The sequence below is a fragment of the Montipora capricornis genome, chromosome 9 (genome assembly GCF_036669925.1).
Source record: "Montipora capricornis isolate CH-2021 chromosome 9, ASM3666992v2, whole genome shotgun sequence".
NCBI classification, from domain to species: domain Eukaryota; kingdom Metazoa; phylum Cnidaria; class Anthozoa; order Scleractinia; family Acroporidae; genus Montipora; species Montipora capricornis.
Genome location: NC_090891.1, coordinates 46642063 through 46659562, shown reverse-complemented (window position 1 = coordinate 46659562; position 17500 = coordinate 46642063). Strand labels below are relative to the sequence as shown.

Here is a 17500-nt window from a genome sequence, read left to right as displayed (position 1 = left end):
CAAATCTGTCCATTGTGGTCATACTCAACATAGCTATAACACCACAAAACAGAATAACAAGAAGGATGGCAGCAGTGAAAAGACCCATTAAAATTGGAATGGTGAAGAAACCTGTACAGTCATATGCATAAGAAAAGGAGGTGCTATTGATGGGGACAAATGGTTGAACCTGAAAAAGAAAATTGAATTTATAAAACAGAAAGAAAACTCAACAAAGACATTCATTTGAATTTTGCTGGGAGACACAATACACCGTACATGCAGGTGGTTTGTAGTAAGCCCTAGAGAATCAGATAACAAAAGTGACATGTTCAACTGAATTGGAAGAACTACTGGGACCAAGAAGAAGTCTTTTCCTCATGTCAATCGGCATGGCACATTAAAACAACACCACAGAATATTGTAATTCAAAAAGTCCTTGTTAAGAGGCATGATTAATGTCTGTTTGTCAGGCATGGTGAGAAGGATTGCTCAACCCACCAACATGTGTGTGCACTACAGCTACAAAGAACTGTCCTGTAAATGGAGTTCAAATTGTCAGAGACACTGCTGGGTTATCATATCCTCATACCCAGGAATAAAAATGACTTTTTAAACACAACAGGTGAAACTACAACAAAGTAGTGTCAAACGGTATTGATTTGAGTGATATAGCATATTAATGAAAAAGAATCATGTTTGAGTTAGTCTTTCTTTTAGGTTAGGGTAAATCCAGCTGTTTATGTTTCCTTGAGGAATGGGTTTAAAGTGCCTACCACCTCAACAAACTTTCCACTTATTTTTTCACCGCATACGTTCCAACTACTTTGTGTTGTTTTAGAGCCTTTGGATTGAGAGTTCACTTTTTTATTTGCTTTCAAGGACAGAAAAAGTGTCTGTGGTCATACTTTGATCCATAACCAAGCAATGAAGGGAAATGAAGTTGATATTAGGTTGACGTCACAAATTAATTTGCATCGCTGTTTTTGAAAGAACCAGCAAAATGCAAAGCAGTCTATGACATCAACCCAGTCTTCAATCCATTCCCCTTTAATGCTCGGTTATGAATCAGAGTATAACCACTTTCTCTGTCTTTCAAAGCAAATAAAAAAAGGGAATTTTCAATCCAATGGTTCCAAAAACAACACAATGTATTTGGACGATTTCCGAGAATAAAGAAAGTTGAAATTGTGTTGACATCATAGGCACCTTAGAGGACAGTCTGTGACATTATAATTAATGATTATTGCTTGCAAACCTAGAGTGCTAAGATGTGAGTGATGTTGAAGTTAGTGAGAAGAGCAAGGAGACACCATGTGATTCTTGTCGAATTAGGTGTGTTCTAATTACTTTCATAACTGAACATTTGATTTCTGGACTCGCTGTCACAAGTGGGTCAAGTTTGTGCTTTCACTGACCCTGCACTGTAAGGTTCTCCGTGTATTACAATAATGGTAATCTTTATTCAAAAAGGGGAGGCACATTAACTGTATGGATATCTAACACATGGCTCTCAAATGAAATCAAAAAATATTAGAGTACATATCAAATTAAGGCCAGTCTTTGATCAACAAAAAAGACCAGTCTACATGAAGAGAAAAAACCTCTCTGAGCTGAGTACAGAACCAACAAATTCAAACCACATACAACGTATGACACAGAGATAGCAAACCAACCCCCAGGTCATACTGATGGAAGTTGAGAACTCTAACAGTGCACCAACCATCCAATCATTAGGCGAGCACTTGTCATATTGGCTGTTCATGCAAGCTTAAGACTCAAAATAACCTCAAACAAACTGTAGCTTTTTGTTGGATTGCATTCTGTGTCTTAATCCTTTAACTCCTGAAGAGGTTCATGTTGATGACTAAAATTGTGTAGCATTAGACAGAGTAAAAAATCTATTACTGCAATTTTCATAATTCTGTGGAATCTCATCTTTAAGCGTTACCCGCCAAAATGCATTTTAGCTGCCATCAATCAAATTTCTGAACACAGCAGGGAAAATCGACTCTGCCCCTGAAAGGTGAATTAGAGTTTTTGTTTGATTCACAGCTCAAATACCATTATGATATCTTTGTAGAGGTTCTTCAGTAAAAATATTCGTACACTGAGGCTTCTTCGCTTTCCATTGGTAACGAGTTTGAATGTATGAATGTACCATGGGAACAAAAGATGCTGATTGGTAGGTTATGTATGACACGCATCAATTGATTTCTGCCTCCATGGTTTCAGGTCAACTCGAAAGTTTGATGGATGGAAGCCAAATTGCATTTGGCAGTTGACGCTTGAAGAAGAGATTCTGCAGAATTATGAAAATCGCAGTAAGAGACATTCTCAGGAGGGAAAGGAATGCTGTTAAAATTGAGAAAGTGAGAAAATTCCTCACCTGAAATTGCTTGAAACTTAGTGAACTGTTTTCAGTTTTCAACGTCACTCTGCCACAGCTATAGGAGTATTTGGATGGAGCTGTCAACACCTTGCGACAATTATCGTAGGAAAACGTTTGTTGAATGTGTTCCGTGCCAAACATGCCATCAACTTCTAGAGTCGCTTTTGAACAACTCCAATCAGATCTCGAGTGGTTGGAAAAGACAAATCTGAAACAAACATTAATAAATTCTACTTTAGTATAAATCAGAAAAAATATTGTGATTAGTTTGAACCCAGAATTAAAATAGCTGGGTAACGTTGTATAAAACAGATGAAGTTGATTTCTGCAGAGGTCGACCAATATTAATACCAGTCATCAAAAACAGCTTTTCTCAAGACTACCGTACATGCACCAAGATGTTCAAAGATTGTCAACACCAGTTATGAAAAATATCACCAACCAGTGGAAATTGGGTAAAATGGGTAACAGTGAAAGAAACTGGTGTTAATGCAGTTAAAATGAGAACAGAAAAATGAACCATCAAGGCTGATGTTCTCCACAAACTAGCAGTATTGAGTCACTTCAAATTTTTGTCCAGGGGGAGGGGGGGAGTGAAGGTTGTCAGTAGTTTAAATAGGTACCGGTCCAGCTGATGAAAAGCCTCAGCTACTTCACTATGAGAGGTCGGCTACTTTTTTCCCTGTAAATTGAGATTCTTTCAAACCTAAGATTAAAATCCATTTTCCAAAATTATTGTTGACCATGACAACGTTAAGTCAACTTAAGGTGATCAGATACCAGTTGATTGGCAACGGGTAACAGGTGAAGGACATATCCTCTCCTCTCCTTGGTCCCATTATACCTTTCCATCATTCATGTAAATGTGATCACCAATTTTGCTTTTGAAATATGGGGTTTGGCAGCGTCCTTTCAAAACTGGCATCCGCCAGACATCCCTAGAGAAAGGCTCCTTCTTGATACAGGCTGTTATTCTACTCAAACCAGCACCTGGTACAGTATGTCTTTGCTTATTGAATCTGTTTTGAGGCATTCTTGATGCTGCTGCCAACCTGTGTATGACGATTACTTATGCAGTAGCAGACCGTGATCCTTACCCTTTCCTACAGATTGTCCTAAACACTAAGCAATGTTCACTGATACATTACCCGTTTCATGACCCCTCCAGACTTAAATTGGCTGCAGAAACATTTACTTCTTTTGTTCCGTACTTAGCAAATTTAAACATCACTTCAGTGTATTCAATCCTTCCAATTTGTTTCTAATTCTTCCAAAATGTATCACCACCCTTCTTCTGCGCAAAACGGTATTCCAAGTAAATGCTTTGAGGAGTGTCTTGTAATAGAAAAATCGGTGTCTGATTCTGAAAAGCTGTGCTTAATTTTGTTCACTTTTCGTTTCAACTACTCTAAGATACGTACAGTAATCCTACAATATTTCCAACACTACAGGCCATTAAAAGAACAAACCCTCTTCCTCTTCCCATTCTCACCATACTTGAACCAAAGGAAATGTACAGTGTATGTATTACATGTTGCAAAGGCTTTCTTTTTGACCAAGGAGATTTAAAAAAAATTCCATGGTTTTGCAACAGAAACTTGGAATTCAACACTTCTCTTGGAATTTCTGATAATTTACAGTAATTCATTGTCAGGGATTCCAATGGATACCTAGGATTTTCTGATTTATTTTGAAAGTGTATGAAGGTGATTTTCCAATGAGCGTAAAGCGGAATGTTAAATTTTGTATCTCCTTAGTGTGATGAGATTAAGACATTATTATGTTTATTTAGGGTCACCTCAAGTCAAATGTCTGGACATTTTCCATCTTGAACTTTACAGAAACACTGGAAGGAAAGAAACAAAGGCTTAGTACACTTTTTTGTCCTAAAATCCCATGACTTTTCCACGACTTTTCAACACCATATAAGACAAAATCTGTGACCTTGGAAACCCTTGAAAATATGGTATATGGTCCAGAATATGAAATAGAGTGCTCTTGAAAACTGCATACAAATAGACAAGTTGTAGCCCGCTTGCCAAAAATTGAGACAACGATTTTATTTTGTTTTAGCATGGGACTAATTTTCCAGGATCTTTTTGGACTTGTCCTTCTTTTCCAGAATTTCCAGGCCTGGATTTTACAGTATTGGATATCTTTTACAATATTGGAATGCTGGTGTTTAGTTATAAGTAAAAGGTTGTAAATACATGTATCATTACCACATTTTTTTAGGATTAAATTGGCAGTTTTGGTCTCCTCAATTTAAGGTAACATGAGTAACCTTACATGCTAACAAGTTTGCTGTTCAAGCATTTTGAATCAATCTCGTTTACTGTACATTATTTTATTACTGCCAGACTATCTTTAAGTTTAGTGTTCCAGTGAGGTAACTATCTACCTTCAATTCACGATTGTCTGCAAGCAATTTGCTTAATAAAATCACATGGTGAGATGATTGTATTTCTTTCTGTGCTTCCAAAAGGAATTGAACCTAAGAATTCCTGATTAATTGGTTTAGTTGCTCTGCCTCTAAGCTACAGTATAGAGATTTGCAGATCTGCAGTGTCACTGTGGTATACATGTAGTCACAATAATTTTTAAAGGGGTAAACAAATGAAGAGGTATTTTTAATCATAGCCGTTAATAGCAGTTTACCATACCTTTCGTTAAAATCATTTGCACAAACTCCACTAGAACTGTATTCCAGTCTAGTCATGTTAAATATATCATAAGGCCTTTCATTGTATTGAAACACAATTCCCTTTGTGTACAACAGGATACAATCAGCATTGACAAACACAAAACTACTATTGCCACTGACAGGAATTTCTTCTTTTACATCTCTGCGAAGCCGGTCATGAGCCACATGTGATCGTTCTTCGGCCACATGTCTGGTCTCAACATCCTTCAAGAAAAGTTAACAACGCTGTTAGAGAATGCACTGTACAGTCTATCACAATGAACTAGCAAAATTAATTGGCCCTGGAAAAAATGGGCCAGTTATTTAACAGTACATTGTATCCACCGGTATCTTAAACCACAATTTTTGACTAACATTTTGGCTTCAGATTTATTTTATTAAAACTGAAATGCTTGGATAGATAAAATTCAATGCTTTTGTTCTTTGCTCTTGCCTTCTCGACACTGTTCTCACTCATGTTCATCATCATCATCATCATCTTTACTTAGTCAAGCAGGTCAGGTAAAAAGGGCAACTATACAAAAGCATGTATAAGTACAACAAAATTTGAATAAAAAAGATCGATCATAATTTAAACTATAATCTAATACTTACAACTACAATAACAGAATATGCATATTTATTATTACAAGAGAGAATTTGATTAAAAAGAGCAATGAAGAATATAACTTAAATCCTTAACATTTACAAAAAGGGCAGAACTACCCTAGTAATACTGTATGTTCTCAACTAGAACTCTAAGTTTCTTAAGGTTTATATACCGTATTTAAAAGAGGACGGGTTTTGACTAGATCTTCATTTGTCGGAAAGATTATTCCAAGCAATTGCAGCCCTAAATGAAGAGCTGCTATTGCTCATTTCAGATCTAAGCCTGTTTGCAAAACATTTAAACATCTCCTAAAATTATATTGGGCAGGACCCCTAGGACCTAACGAATTTATTTCCTTTAAATCTAGATGGTAGAAAGCCCTGTAGTTAACAGTTAAGAGGTGAAAGGTATAAAAATAGTGGAGTGATGGCCACTTTGCAATTAAGAGAAAACCTTCGTCTTTTAAATTTCTTGGTGTTTGTGAATTAATCGAGCTGCTCTAGTATGGGTAGCTTCAAGGCACACTTCACAGAACAGTTCGGAAGTAAATCGACTTCAGAGTAGAGCTTTGCAGGAAACTAATGCATCTTAACATTTTTATTTAGCATTAAAGGACAAGCAGTGTTCTCCCGATGTTTTTCCGGCCAGGAGTGCCGCGTGGCTTGATTCGTTGAAAAATCGTTGCCGCCTGGCTTAAAACAAGTGACCTTACGTAGTTTAACATCTAAAACTGGGATCCTGTCCATAATTAAAAAAAGAAAAACACTCAATAAAGATACTGAAGCATTGTCTAGTGTTTTCTCATTGTGTTTTCTCGCAATTGATAAGGTTTCAGCTCATTTACCCTTGTCATCCGCTCGTTTCGTTGAATGGCAGCCGTCTTTCAGTTTGCCGTAAATTCAAGGGCACTTTACGGATATTACATGGAATACTAAACTCAATTCCCACGCGCTCGGAAGGTTGTCAAAAAATGGCGGCTTCGACAAACTCAGGATCCTCTGAACAGAAACGAAAAGCTAGTTAAATTAAGTTCTTTTTTCACCCTGGAAAAGAGATATAAGAGTGTAAGTAATTTGGATTAAGAAGTCCAGCCTCGGGAAACAACACAAGGTCCGTCAACATCCACAGATTCCAAACACCGAAAATCAGAGTTTGATCCAACGTGGCTGAAGGACTTCCCTTGGCTTCTTAAGACTAACGAAGATGATAATACTAAATAGTGGTAGTGGTATGTTGTGCAAGTTGTGCAGAAAACACAATCAAAGGGCCCAAAGAGTAAGGCAAGGATGTGCTGTTAGGGTGGATGTTCCATGTTTTTAAGTTTTATGTTTTCCTAGACAGCATGATAATTTGCTTTGCTATTTTTGTAAGTCTTAATTTTGTATGGTAGATTAAGCTTCCGACAGAATGCCCCCTGGCCTTCCAAAAATCTTGGGGAGAACACTGACAAGGTAACTGATTTAATATGTTTAGTTGAAGACAATAATTTGTCATCAATGATGACACCCAAGTAAACAGATGAAGAGTTATTGATTATATTGTGGAGCAGAGTATCGAGTGGCAGTCCTCCTTGTATATCAACTTGATAGATTTCAAAAATGCCTTCAATAGTATCAGCAGAGAGGTTTCGTGTAGGTTGTTGCGGCACTATGGGATACCTGACAAGTTAGTCACCATCATCAGAGCTCTCTATGAAGATTTTTCTGTACAGGTGGTACACAATGGATGCCTGCTATCTTCCCTGTTGTTTCTGGTCGCCCTGGATTAGGTGACGAGGACAGCCTTTGACAGGAGGAGAGGTACTCAGTGGACCTTTACGACATCCTTAGAAGACCTTGTCTTTTCTGATGATCTGGCCCTACTGTCGCACAGAATACAGGATATGAGGGAGATAAGACACGGGCCTTGGAAGTACAATGTGCGAAGGTCGCCCTGAAGATCAATGCTACCAAGACAAAGTTCTCACAGGGTCCTCACTTGGTTCAAATCCTACCTAGCTTGTCGGAGTCAATTTGTCTGCGTGAATGGAACCAGTTCCACCAGGTCTGATCTTATCTACGGTGTTCCCCAAGGTTCTGTTCTTGGCCCTATTTTATTTCTTTTGTATACGTCCCCTCTCGGTGAGGTTATAAGAAGACATAATATGAACTTTCATTTCTACGCTGATGATTTGCAGGTTTATTTTTTTGTTCGACTCTGATTTGCCTGTTTTTGTGCCCAGAATTGAAGCATGTTTACGTGATATTGCAACATGGATGTCCCTGAACAAACTTAACTTAATGGTGACAAGACAGTGCTTTTGGTCATTGGATTGCGGCATCGTCCAGTCTCTCAGCTCCTCTCTTTCACAGCGGTTGATGGGTCAGCTATAAAACCCTCTCAGTTTGCCAGCAACATAGGTGTAATTTTTGACAAAAAACTGAACATGGATCGTCAAGTTACTGCCATCTGTAAATCAGCCTTTTTTCACATTCGTAATATGATTTGATTTACAGACTTTGCCAGTCAGGCTGGCAGAGCGCCACAACAGCTTGCGTCAACTACTGTGGCCCCTTTTTTTACCCTCCCAACCATGATACTCAACAGAAGACATACCACAACACCAGGAACTACGTGCCCTACTCTTAGCGACAAGTGTGTGGGTTCTTTTACATCCCACAGGATTATAGACATTAAAGGGTTGTGAGACGGGACCTCCGGCTTATCGTCCTTATCCGCGAAGACTTGAAAGTCTAACCATTTGCAGATGTAGTTACAAAGGCAGCACATTCTCCTCAGTTATTTTAAGACCCTGAGTGTTGGTCCGGCCGGAGTTGAACTCACGACCTCCCGCGTGACGGTCCGGTGCTCAACCAACTGAGCCACCGGTGCGCGGTAATATCTCTCGTATGAGGACGTTTTTGTCAGCGGAAAACACCGTAATGTTAGTGCATGCTTTCATGTGTAGATTGGACAACTGTAACTCTCTCTTATACGGACTTCCGAAACACTTGATTCATAGACTTCAGTTAGTTCAGAACTGTGCACCGCATCTGATCCTATGTGGTTCTAAACATGAACGTATAACTCCTTTACTGAGAGAACTACACTGGCTTCCCGTGGAGCAGAGGATTATTTTTCAAATCTTACTGTTAACTTTTAAAGCTTTAAATCATTTAAGTCCTAGCTATATTCGTGATCTGTTACAAACTTACAAGCCATCTAGGAGTTTACGATCTTCAACCATTAACTTGTTAGTGACACCTAGATCGAGGCTAAAATTTTATGGTGATCATGCTTTTTTCGGTTTGCGCTCCTAAACTTTGGAATAATCTTCCGGAAAATGTAAAATGTAGTCCAAATCTTACATCTTTTAAAAGCAATCTTAAAACTTATGTTTTTAAGCGCTATTTTAATTTGCAGTTTAATTTGCTTTTGTATTTTAATTTATAATTTACCAAGTTACTGCTTTTTAACATTTTTTATTGTAATGCGCCTTAGAGCTCTAGAATAGGGTGCTATAGAAATGTATTATTATTATTATTATTATTATTAATGCTTTGGTGCGCAATAAAAGACAATACACACAACTTGGGCGTAAACGAGGGGCAGGGAATGTACTGGCAAGGCGCGGATAAAACCCACCGCCGGTATGGACCACCGGATGAGGGGCCTCGGCAACTAGCCGAGGGGGTGCCTCATGCCTGTATTGCAAGGCGGGCATAGTTGCTGGAATAATGTCCTGGGGCCAAGTTAACCCAGTCCAGCAGAGTAACAATATGCCCCCTCCCTAACGGGGCTTCAGCACAGGGCTGAAGGGGTGCCGCAGGCAGCAATTCCCCGCCCAAAACGCCGAGATAAACGAGGAGTGCCCTGTGCGAAGCCCATTTAGTGGTTTTGCTCCCAATTTGACAGGGAGAAAAAATGACCCCATCTCCACGGAGTTGCAATAGCGAAAAGCAAACATTGCCTGCCCCAAAGGTGAAAGTAGAGAATCGACGAGTGGAGATAGGGGTCGAAAGTACGACATGAGCGTAAAAAGAAAAAAAAAAAAACCAAAGCCAATGGGCATCGCATAGAGACTGGAGGGGATAGGACCCTCACAAAAAACAATTAACTGGAGAGGATAGGACTCTCGCACTAGACATTTGAATGGAGGGGATAGGACCCTCGCACAAAAAATTTGACTGGAAGGGATAGGACCCTCGCACTAAACATTTGACTGGAGGGGATAGGACCCTCGCACTAAACATTTGACTGGAGGGGATAGGACCCTCGCAAAAAAACATTCGACTGGAGGGGATAGGACCCTCGCACAAAACATTCAGCTGGAGGGGATAGGACTCTCGCACAACACATTTGGCTGGAGGGGATAGGACCCTCGTGCAAAACATTTCCGTCAAAATAGTCATTTCCAATAGTACTACATGAACTTGAGAGGGCAGAAAGCCCAAGGGAAGAGAATGTCACAGAAAGCCCTCAAGTGCCGAATGGGCCGTTTTCCTTTTTTGTTTTAAAGGAGAAACATGGCATTAAGCTTAGGATAGTGCTTTCACTCATGTGATGGCTGGCATGTGGCTGAAAAGGGGATGAAAGGCAATCGTATCGAGGAGAAATGAGGGTGGGAGCAAACGCACACAGCAGGCTTCCAGGGGGATGCCAACATGATTGCTGTACCCATAGGTGAAAACACTATAGGTTCAGGACGATACAGGAAAATATGAATTAAGTTATCCAAGGAACTGTCATAGATCATTACTGATTGTTAGAAAAATCCAAGTTTCAATGAGATACTCAAGTGCTTTCAAGGATTCCAGGGGGTTGTTAGCAGGAGGAGCAAGAGGCCAATGACTGAGGAACGACATATTGTTTCCTTTGGAGTCCTGATGTAAGCTTGGTATGTGTTAAGATTCCAGCGACCCAGAATTTGAAGAGCCAGTTGAAAATGCCAGTGATTCTGCCAGTTGTAGCAGTACCAATACTAAAGCTGTGAGAGGCAGAGGAGGAGCTGTCATTGTCACAGAGGTTTAAGAGAGACCATACGCTGTTGGTGTGTGAAGTCTGGGTGAGATATGGTCCACAGGAGAAGCTGAAGAGTAGCTGGCCAGGGTCTTGAGTTGCAGTTTTGAGCATAATTTTATAATCTTGCAGGGCAGACGATGCATAAAGGTCTGAGTTTGACCTTGCAAAACTGAGCCTGGCTGTCTCCCAGAAAGGGTCAGTTTTGGACTTTTAAATTGCAGTGTCAAATGAAGTAGGGTGAAGGATGTTGGGATGGAAAGAAATGTCTGTTCTAGCAAGGTGGGACTGAGGGTCGAAATTGCCATTGCAGGTAAATTCGCTGCTTCTTAACCCTTTCAGCCCCGATAGTGCCAAATGGCACTTATAGATTTTACTCTGTCTAACGCCAGACGATTTTACTCGTCAATGGGGAACCCCTCGGGGCTTAAAGGGTTAAGCTAACAGCATCAAAAAACTATGTCCCCGTTTAACCCTTTCAGCCCCGATAGTGCCAAATGGCACTTATAGATTTTACTCTGTCTAACGCCAGACGATTTTACTCGTCAATGGGGAACCCCTTGGGGCTTAAAGGGTTAAGAAGCCAAAAAATGAAAGGGTAAATGCAGCCCATAACATAAAGGAGTCAACATTTGGTAGACTTAAAAGGTTGTAACTTAGTTTACTTAGATGCTATGGAGAACTGATGAGGTGATCAGGTGGCAAGCCTTCTTGCATTCCCATGGGAGAGCTTGATCCCCCTCAAACTTTTGTGAAGGACTGGCATAGCCAGAATGTCCAGGAGACAGCCAGACTCAATGTGAAGGTTGTCAAGTGCTGCCAGATAAACATAATCGTGCCGTAGGAGCCTGTATTGCACAGATGAGTAACAAAAGGGATCAGGGTGAACTTGTGAGCAGGTCGAACAGGGAGGGGGATATGGAAAGCTGATTAAAAATGAAGGGGCACTCCGTAGGCCAACGGGAAGGGCTGTGTAGAGGTAGTAGTGGTTTTTCCGGGCCATTCCCTGGAGCTCCCTCAGGGGTGAATGGGGATTATTCTGGAGGCAGGTTACGGGGTCTGAAATTGCGCCTTCCTGGTTGCTAATGCGACTAAAAAATTGAGTACTGGCGACCAGAATTTCACAACTGGTCACCATTGTTAAGGTCAGATCTGTTTGCCAAGAGGTGTCTTACTTTTTATCCTGAGACTGTTTTGAAATAGAAATGAAGGAGTTTTTTCGTTAACAACCTCCATAACCTCACAAGCCGTTGTTTCTCATAAAATATGTATTGCAGGGGGAAAAACGACTCAGTAAAGAGATTCAAGGACTGGTGCGAGGAATGTACCACTATGGCAGATTGTGTTCGACAGGGTGTGACTAGTGTTTCCGTAGCTGAAATTTTCGACAAACTAGGGGGCAGATAGATTTCATTATTACATGTACATTCGAGGTCGGATACCTTTTCTCTCCAAAATGTGTGCTTTTGAAAGTGAAAAAATAAATAAATAAATAAATAATAATAATAATAATAATAATAATGCTTGACACATACACAAGACCATGTGGTCGTTGCTTTCTGGTATCCATAAAACAGGTCAAAATGTACAAGTTAATTTGGACCCAGGGTTAGATGTCTGTTTTAGAGGGGGAGGTTTGTGGCTGTTTTCCTACGAAAGTCAACATCATAGGAAGGCCATGCCAAGCCCGCAACTTCCTTTGGGTAATCGAATGGTCGCTTGATAGGGGAACATCTCTACCGCCCTTTGGGGAAAAGAAGTGAGAAGTGCAGAACCAGGGGTGGATCCAGAGTAGTTCAAGTGATTTGCAGAAATCACTCAAATTTCTTCCAAACCTTATTTTTCAGCCCTTTATTGCAGTTCACGAAATCAACTATCCTTCTTGTTTTAATTTTTTTGAGAAATATGACAAGAAAATCGCTCCCAATTGATCAACAGATAAACAGCTTACTTCAACAACAAATCAAAACAAATGGCGAAATTCTGAAATCCCTGTTCAAGACAATAATTTTTTGCGAAAGAAACAACATAGCCCTCAGAGGTCCATGAGATGATGATCCACAAAATGCCAGTCTTTCTGGAAACTTTCAGGCACTATTAGAATTTCGAATTGACAGCGGCGATCAAACACTGCAACGTCACTTGAAAACTGCACCCAGAAATGCGACATATTTCTTAAACCCGTCAAAACAAGATGATTACAACTGTGGGTGCTATCATAGTGAATAATTTGTCGCAGGAAATCAGGGAGAGCAATTATTTTTCTATTATGTCTGACGAAGCAGCTGACGTATCAAACAAAGAAAATCTTTCAGTGGTGATCAGATTTCTTGATTCAACCAAAACAGTCAGAGAAGGGTTTGTGGGATTCTACCTTTGTGAGGATGGAACGACAGGAGCAGCTTTCAAAGATTTAATATAGCTGATTTAGGACTATCTATGGATGACTGTCGAGGCCAATGTTATGATGGTGCGGGAAAATGGCATTCGGAGAGCACCAAATTTCAAATTTTCTTGGGGGAGCATGCCCCCAAACCCCCCTAGTTTAGTTGGTGCAAATCACTCATGAAAAATCCTGGATCCACCCCTGAGAAAACCATACAGAACATGCCGACAAGAATCGAGCTGGGCTTACTTTTTCCAAGAGGAGGGGGGAACTCTTTGTGGTTTACCGATAAAGGAAATGGAAAGCCCGGGAAGGTCGTTAGCTGAAAGGCGCGAGTTTTCTGGCAGCACCGCGACAAACTCAACATACTCACCCTTTAATGTTGCGCGTTTAACTTTGGTTGGAACATGTGCTGATAACGGCGACTGTCCTTGAAAAATGGGGAAGGAATGTTGTTGCTGGCACTGGGATGGTTGAGAAGGCTGGCGATGAAGTCGAAGTCGTCGGTGAGTAGCAAATGGCGGGAGTTTGTCGAGGTTGCACAGATTGAGGCGAAGGCTATTGAGGTTGGAGCAGGAACTGCTTTGGCGGCAGATTCCTCGATTTTCGTCCACGATGATGGAAATAAGAGTGGCTAACGTGGTTGGGGACGTGTCTGTGTGTGAAGCTCTTCTTGCTTGGACGCCATCTTGGAATAAAATTTGACCGTTTTGACCGCTGTTTCAAGCAGCGCATCGTCAGGGATGGTGGCAATTGCTGGTGGGTCTATATAGGATGAAACTTCCTCAGCAGAGGCACTTGAAGTAAAGGGGGTTCACGGTGGAGCGTGAACGTTTCTCTGCTGGTCAGATGGACGCTTGGTGTACGCGAGCTACAAGATGGTGCGGAAGGAACAACAGTGTGAAGCCGTTCAATAAATTGTTCTCGAGTTCCAGTAATAAATAAAAGGTTTGAGATAGCAAGGGGCATAAAAAACCGCGTTTGTGAGGTCAGCAAATTCCCCAGCAAAGATTAAATTGCTCAACGGAAAAAACAGAACTAGTTGAGCTTTGGAAATGTCAAACTGAGAAGGTTCGCATGGCGGGATGAATGAAATAGCCAAATAAGGTAGTCATGTGATGGGAAGTCACGCTCTCCTCCCAGGCGCTGCCCAGTATTTGCTTACCAGCATTAACATCTATTTTATTCTAAAATATCATTTATTATTATTATAACTTTGATTCAGTTTCAATGACTTTTTTGGCATCTAATTTGGCAATTCTGAATGCGTTGTATGTGTACCTCATTAGGAGCCGAAGCTGTCAAAATACAGGAATATGGCAAACCGGATGAAGAGATTTGTTGGGTTATCATTCCAATCAGTTTATCTAAAATAAAACAGAAAACAAAGAAAGAATTAAAATTGTACAAAATCCCATAAGAGTACTTGAATGGTAAAGTAAATAACAAGACTAGTGCTCTCTGTAATAAATGTTATGACAGGCCTAAAAAAAAGCCATGCACAGCATGCATGCAACTTCTGTTTCACAGCTCACAAAAAAAGCCACTAAGAAGCAGTAAGCCATATTGATAATAAAGATGGGTGACATAGGAAACACGAAAAAAATCAACCCAGTAATTAACCACGGAAACTTGTACAAAATCATGACTATTTTGAAGGAAACCAAATATCATTTGTATGGAAAACCTAAACTTAAAGGAAAAATACTTATCAGTCCCATGATCAATGCCACTAAACTGACAACACACTTGCCTGAAATAATTTGTTTGAAGCTACAAACCAAATTCCTGGGGAAATTCACCATACCAATTTTTTAAAGTACTTTTGGTAGTAACGGTCTGACAGCAGGATACAATGTTATTCTCCATGTGAAAAACAAAGAAAAAGTGCTACTAATCTGGAAAGTCAGCGAAAAGCCCCTCAGGGGAGTGTTCAATAAAGCTTCATTTCAAGTCTCACTTACAAAATTTAATTCAATGACTTGACGCCACTGGAGCTGAAACCATGCACAAAATTAATTCAGATCTTGAACTTACCATTTTGAGCAAAAATCTCCTCTGGATTGCTGGGAAATTGTAGACATGAAAGATAAGTTAAACTTAACTACTAGCTATCATTGAACGTGGTTCTCTACCATATGCAAATAATCTTTTATAACACAGTAAATCATATAAATAATGCAGTTGAATTAATCAACTCTCAATGATATTCCCATGCTATAGAATGATACATGTTTAAGCAACCATCTCTAATTTCTTGTTGGCTTCCTATTGTCAATGTCCGATGGTAGAGTGATGTTAATAATAATGATATTGATTTGCTACAGTTGTGCATTTTCCCATGTTCTGAATATCTGTAGCTTTTACAGGAAACTGTCAGATAGGAAGATGCAAGAGCCTATATCACCAACATGCAGACGATGGAGATACATGAAGAAGATGCCATTTTGAAAATGCCAAAATTTAACCCAGACTTCCATGAAAAAAAGACAGGTGTACACTAAGAACTATGGGATATTCAAGCTTGATTGCCATGTGATAGCATCTCAACACGGCACGCATTGAATTGCCCTGGGTTTCCCAATGGGCAACCAAGAATTTATCAGGCTTTTTAACAAGGGACAACCCAGACTTTCTTTTTAATCTTGAGCACTGCACCATGCATACAGTGTATTCATGGTTATGGGAGGAAAACTGAAATCATTGATACTCTTAGATTGTGACTTATTTACCAGACAAAGTTATCTGCCCTTTGATCAACTGAGGCCAGATCGACAATCAGACATACAGTTCGATGTTACTCTGGTTGGGAGAATTTTGAATGTACCTTATATTAAATAAGTTACAATAATATTATTCAAAGACCAAGAATTCTATTATTTTAAGCTACATTCAAAATTACCCCACCCTGACCTCCTTTTTGTTTCTTTATAATACAGAAAACGCATTACACACAAAAAATTATTATTCTAACCTGAAACAACCCATTTCAAAAAGCCACAAGAGCACCGCAAGAATTTGTAGGTTATGTTTTTAAGTCTGTACATTTTGGAAGTCATTTTACACTAATGTCCAAGAGGCCTGGAGACAGAATCTCTACTGGGTTCTTGCTTGCATGGAGAAAAATTAATAGAGGATGAGGAAAGCACATGGCACAAGTTTTGGGGATTTTTTTAGGAGTCACTAAGAAAGTTTCATACAGTTTCATCTCCATTAATCATTATTATTAGTAATAATAATACTAATAAGTTAACTAATAATAATGATAATAATAATAATAATAATAATAATAATAATAATAATAATAATAATAATAATAGTAATAATTAACCTGTCTTCACTTTGCTAATCGCTGTTGCAAATCAACACCTCAACAAAAAGATCCTCAAGAAGGTCGAACTGAAAGCATACTATGGCACCGATCTTACTGCTGCTATAATGGTCCATGTATGACCTTGAAGCACAGCTTACAGCAAGCTGGAATCAGCTGTATGGTGGTTTTTGATCAGGGAGGAAATTCAGAGATCCCGGAGAAAAATCCTTGAAGCAGAGTAGAAAACCAACACAAACTCAATCCACTTAAGGCGTTGAGTCCGGGAATCCAACCTGAACCACATTGGCAGGAGGCAAGTACTCTCACCACTAATTAAATAATAATAATTATTGGGAAAGACAGTTCCAACAAAACAAATGAAATATGGTACTTTGATGCTACATGTATAAATATTTTTTGTCGGTTTTACATCAAAACTATTTCAGTATCAATTTTAATTTTTCTCAGTAAATTAATATCAGCGTAATATTAAAAACATTTCACAAACCTTGATGACGATGGCAACAAATGAAAGATGAGCACATTGGTCTTTCCCTGATGCAATGGAATTTCTTTGATATCAAAACTAAGAGACTCTACAAAAAACAACATGACTATGGTCAAAAAAGAAAAACTCAACATACCTGACCAAAGAGAAAAGGAATGTGACTGAGTATTCTTTCCTTTTCTTGTATAAGCCAAAACAACAATAATATTAAGTATTCAGGGTTTTCTTTAAGGTTTTAAGTAGCCGGAGTTTTTTGCAAAGTAGACGGTTGTGGGATCGCTTCTAGGGGGGGTCCGGGTGCATGCTCCCCCGGAAAATTTTTGAAAACTGAATGCCGGAAAATGCATTTCCTGGCATTTTGGGCCATGAAACTCAGACATCAGAGGGATGAATCAAGCTGCAATTATACTATGAAAACCATGTTACTCAAAGAAAGACGAAGCGACATTTCAATAATACAACCCTATAAACAAAAAGTTGAGGGATATTTTTGGTATCTTTTTGGTGGTTTTGCTGGAGCTAACAAGCCTGGCAAATATTGCCACTTGACAACTTGTAAACATGGCACATACTTGAAGGACTAGACCAGCAAAGGCTTCTGATTGGTTGTTAAGTAAAGAAGCTGATTGGA

General features: G+C 39.5%; 1 protein-coding gene and 1 long non-coding RNA gene across 7 annotated transcripts in view; one reads left to right on the top strand and one right to left on the bottom strand.

Moving 5' to 3' along the window:
- LOC138015286 (V-type proton ATPase subunit S1-like) overlaps nt 1-17500 on the bottom strand; it is a 27261-nt gene that overhangs the window by 1688 nt on the left and 8073 nt on the right. For all 6 annotated transcript variants that reach the window (XM_068862274.1, XM_068862275.1, XM_068862276.1 and 3 more), the window contains exons 4-10: nt 16870-16957; nt 15086-15114; nt 14330-14415; nt 5035-5279; nt 4170-4217; nt 2369-2579; nt 1-169 (exon numbers count right to left, since the gene is read on the bottom strand). The exon at nt 1-169 is cut by the window's left edge. In XM_068862274.1, coding sequence (XP_068718375.1) covers nt 1-169; nt 2369-2579; nt 4170-4217; nt 5035-5279; nt 14330-14415; nt 15086-15114; nt 16870-16957 — 876 coding nt within the window. The remainder of the gene's footprint in view (nt 170-2368; nt 2580-4169; nt 4218-5034; nt 5280-14329; nt 14416-15085; nt 15115-16869; nt 16958-17500) is intronic.
- On the top strand, nt 486-2346 carry LOC138015288 (uncharacterized). Its single transcript, XR_011125529.1, has 3 exons — nt 486-604; nt 1242-1314; nt 2215-2346. It is a non-coding gene; the product is annotated as an uncharacterized lncRNA (long non-coding RNA).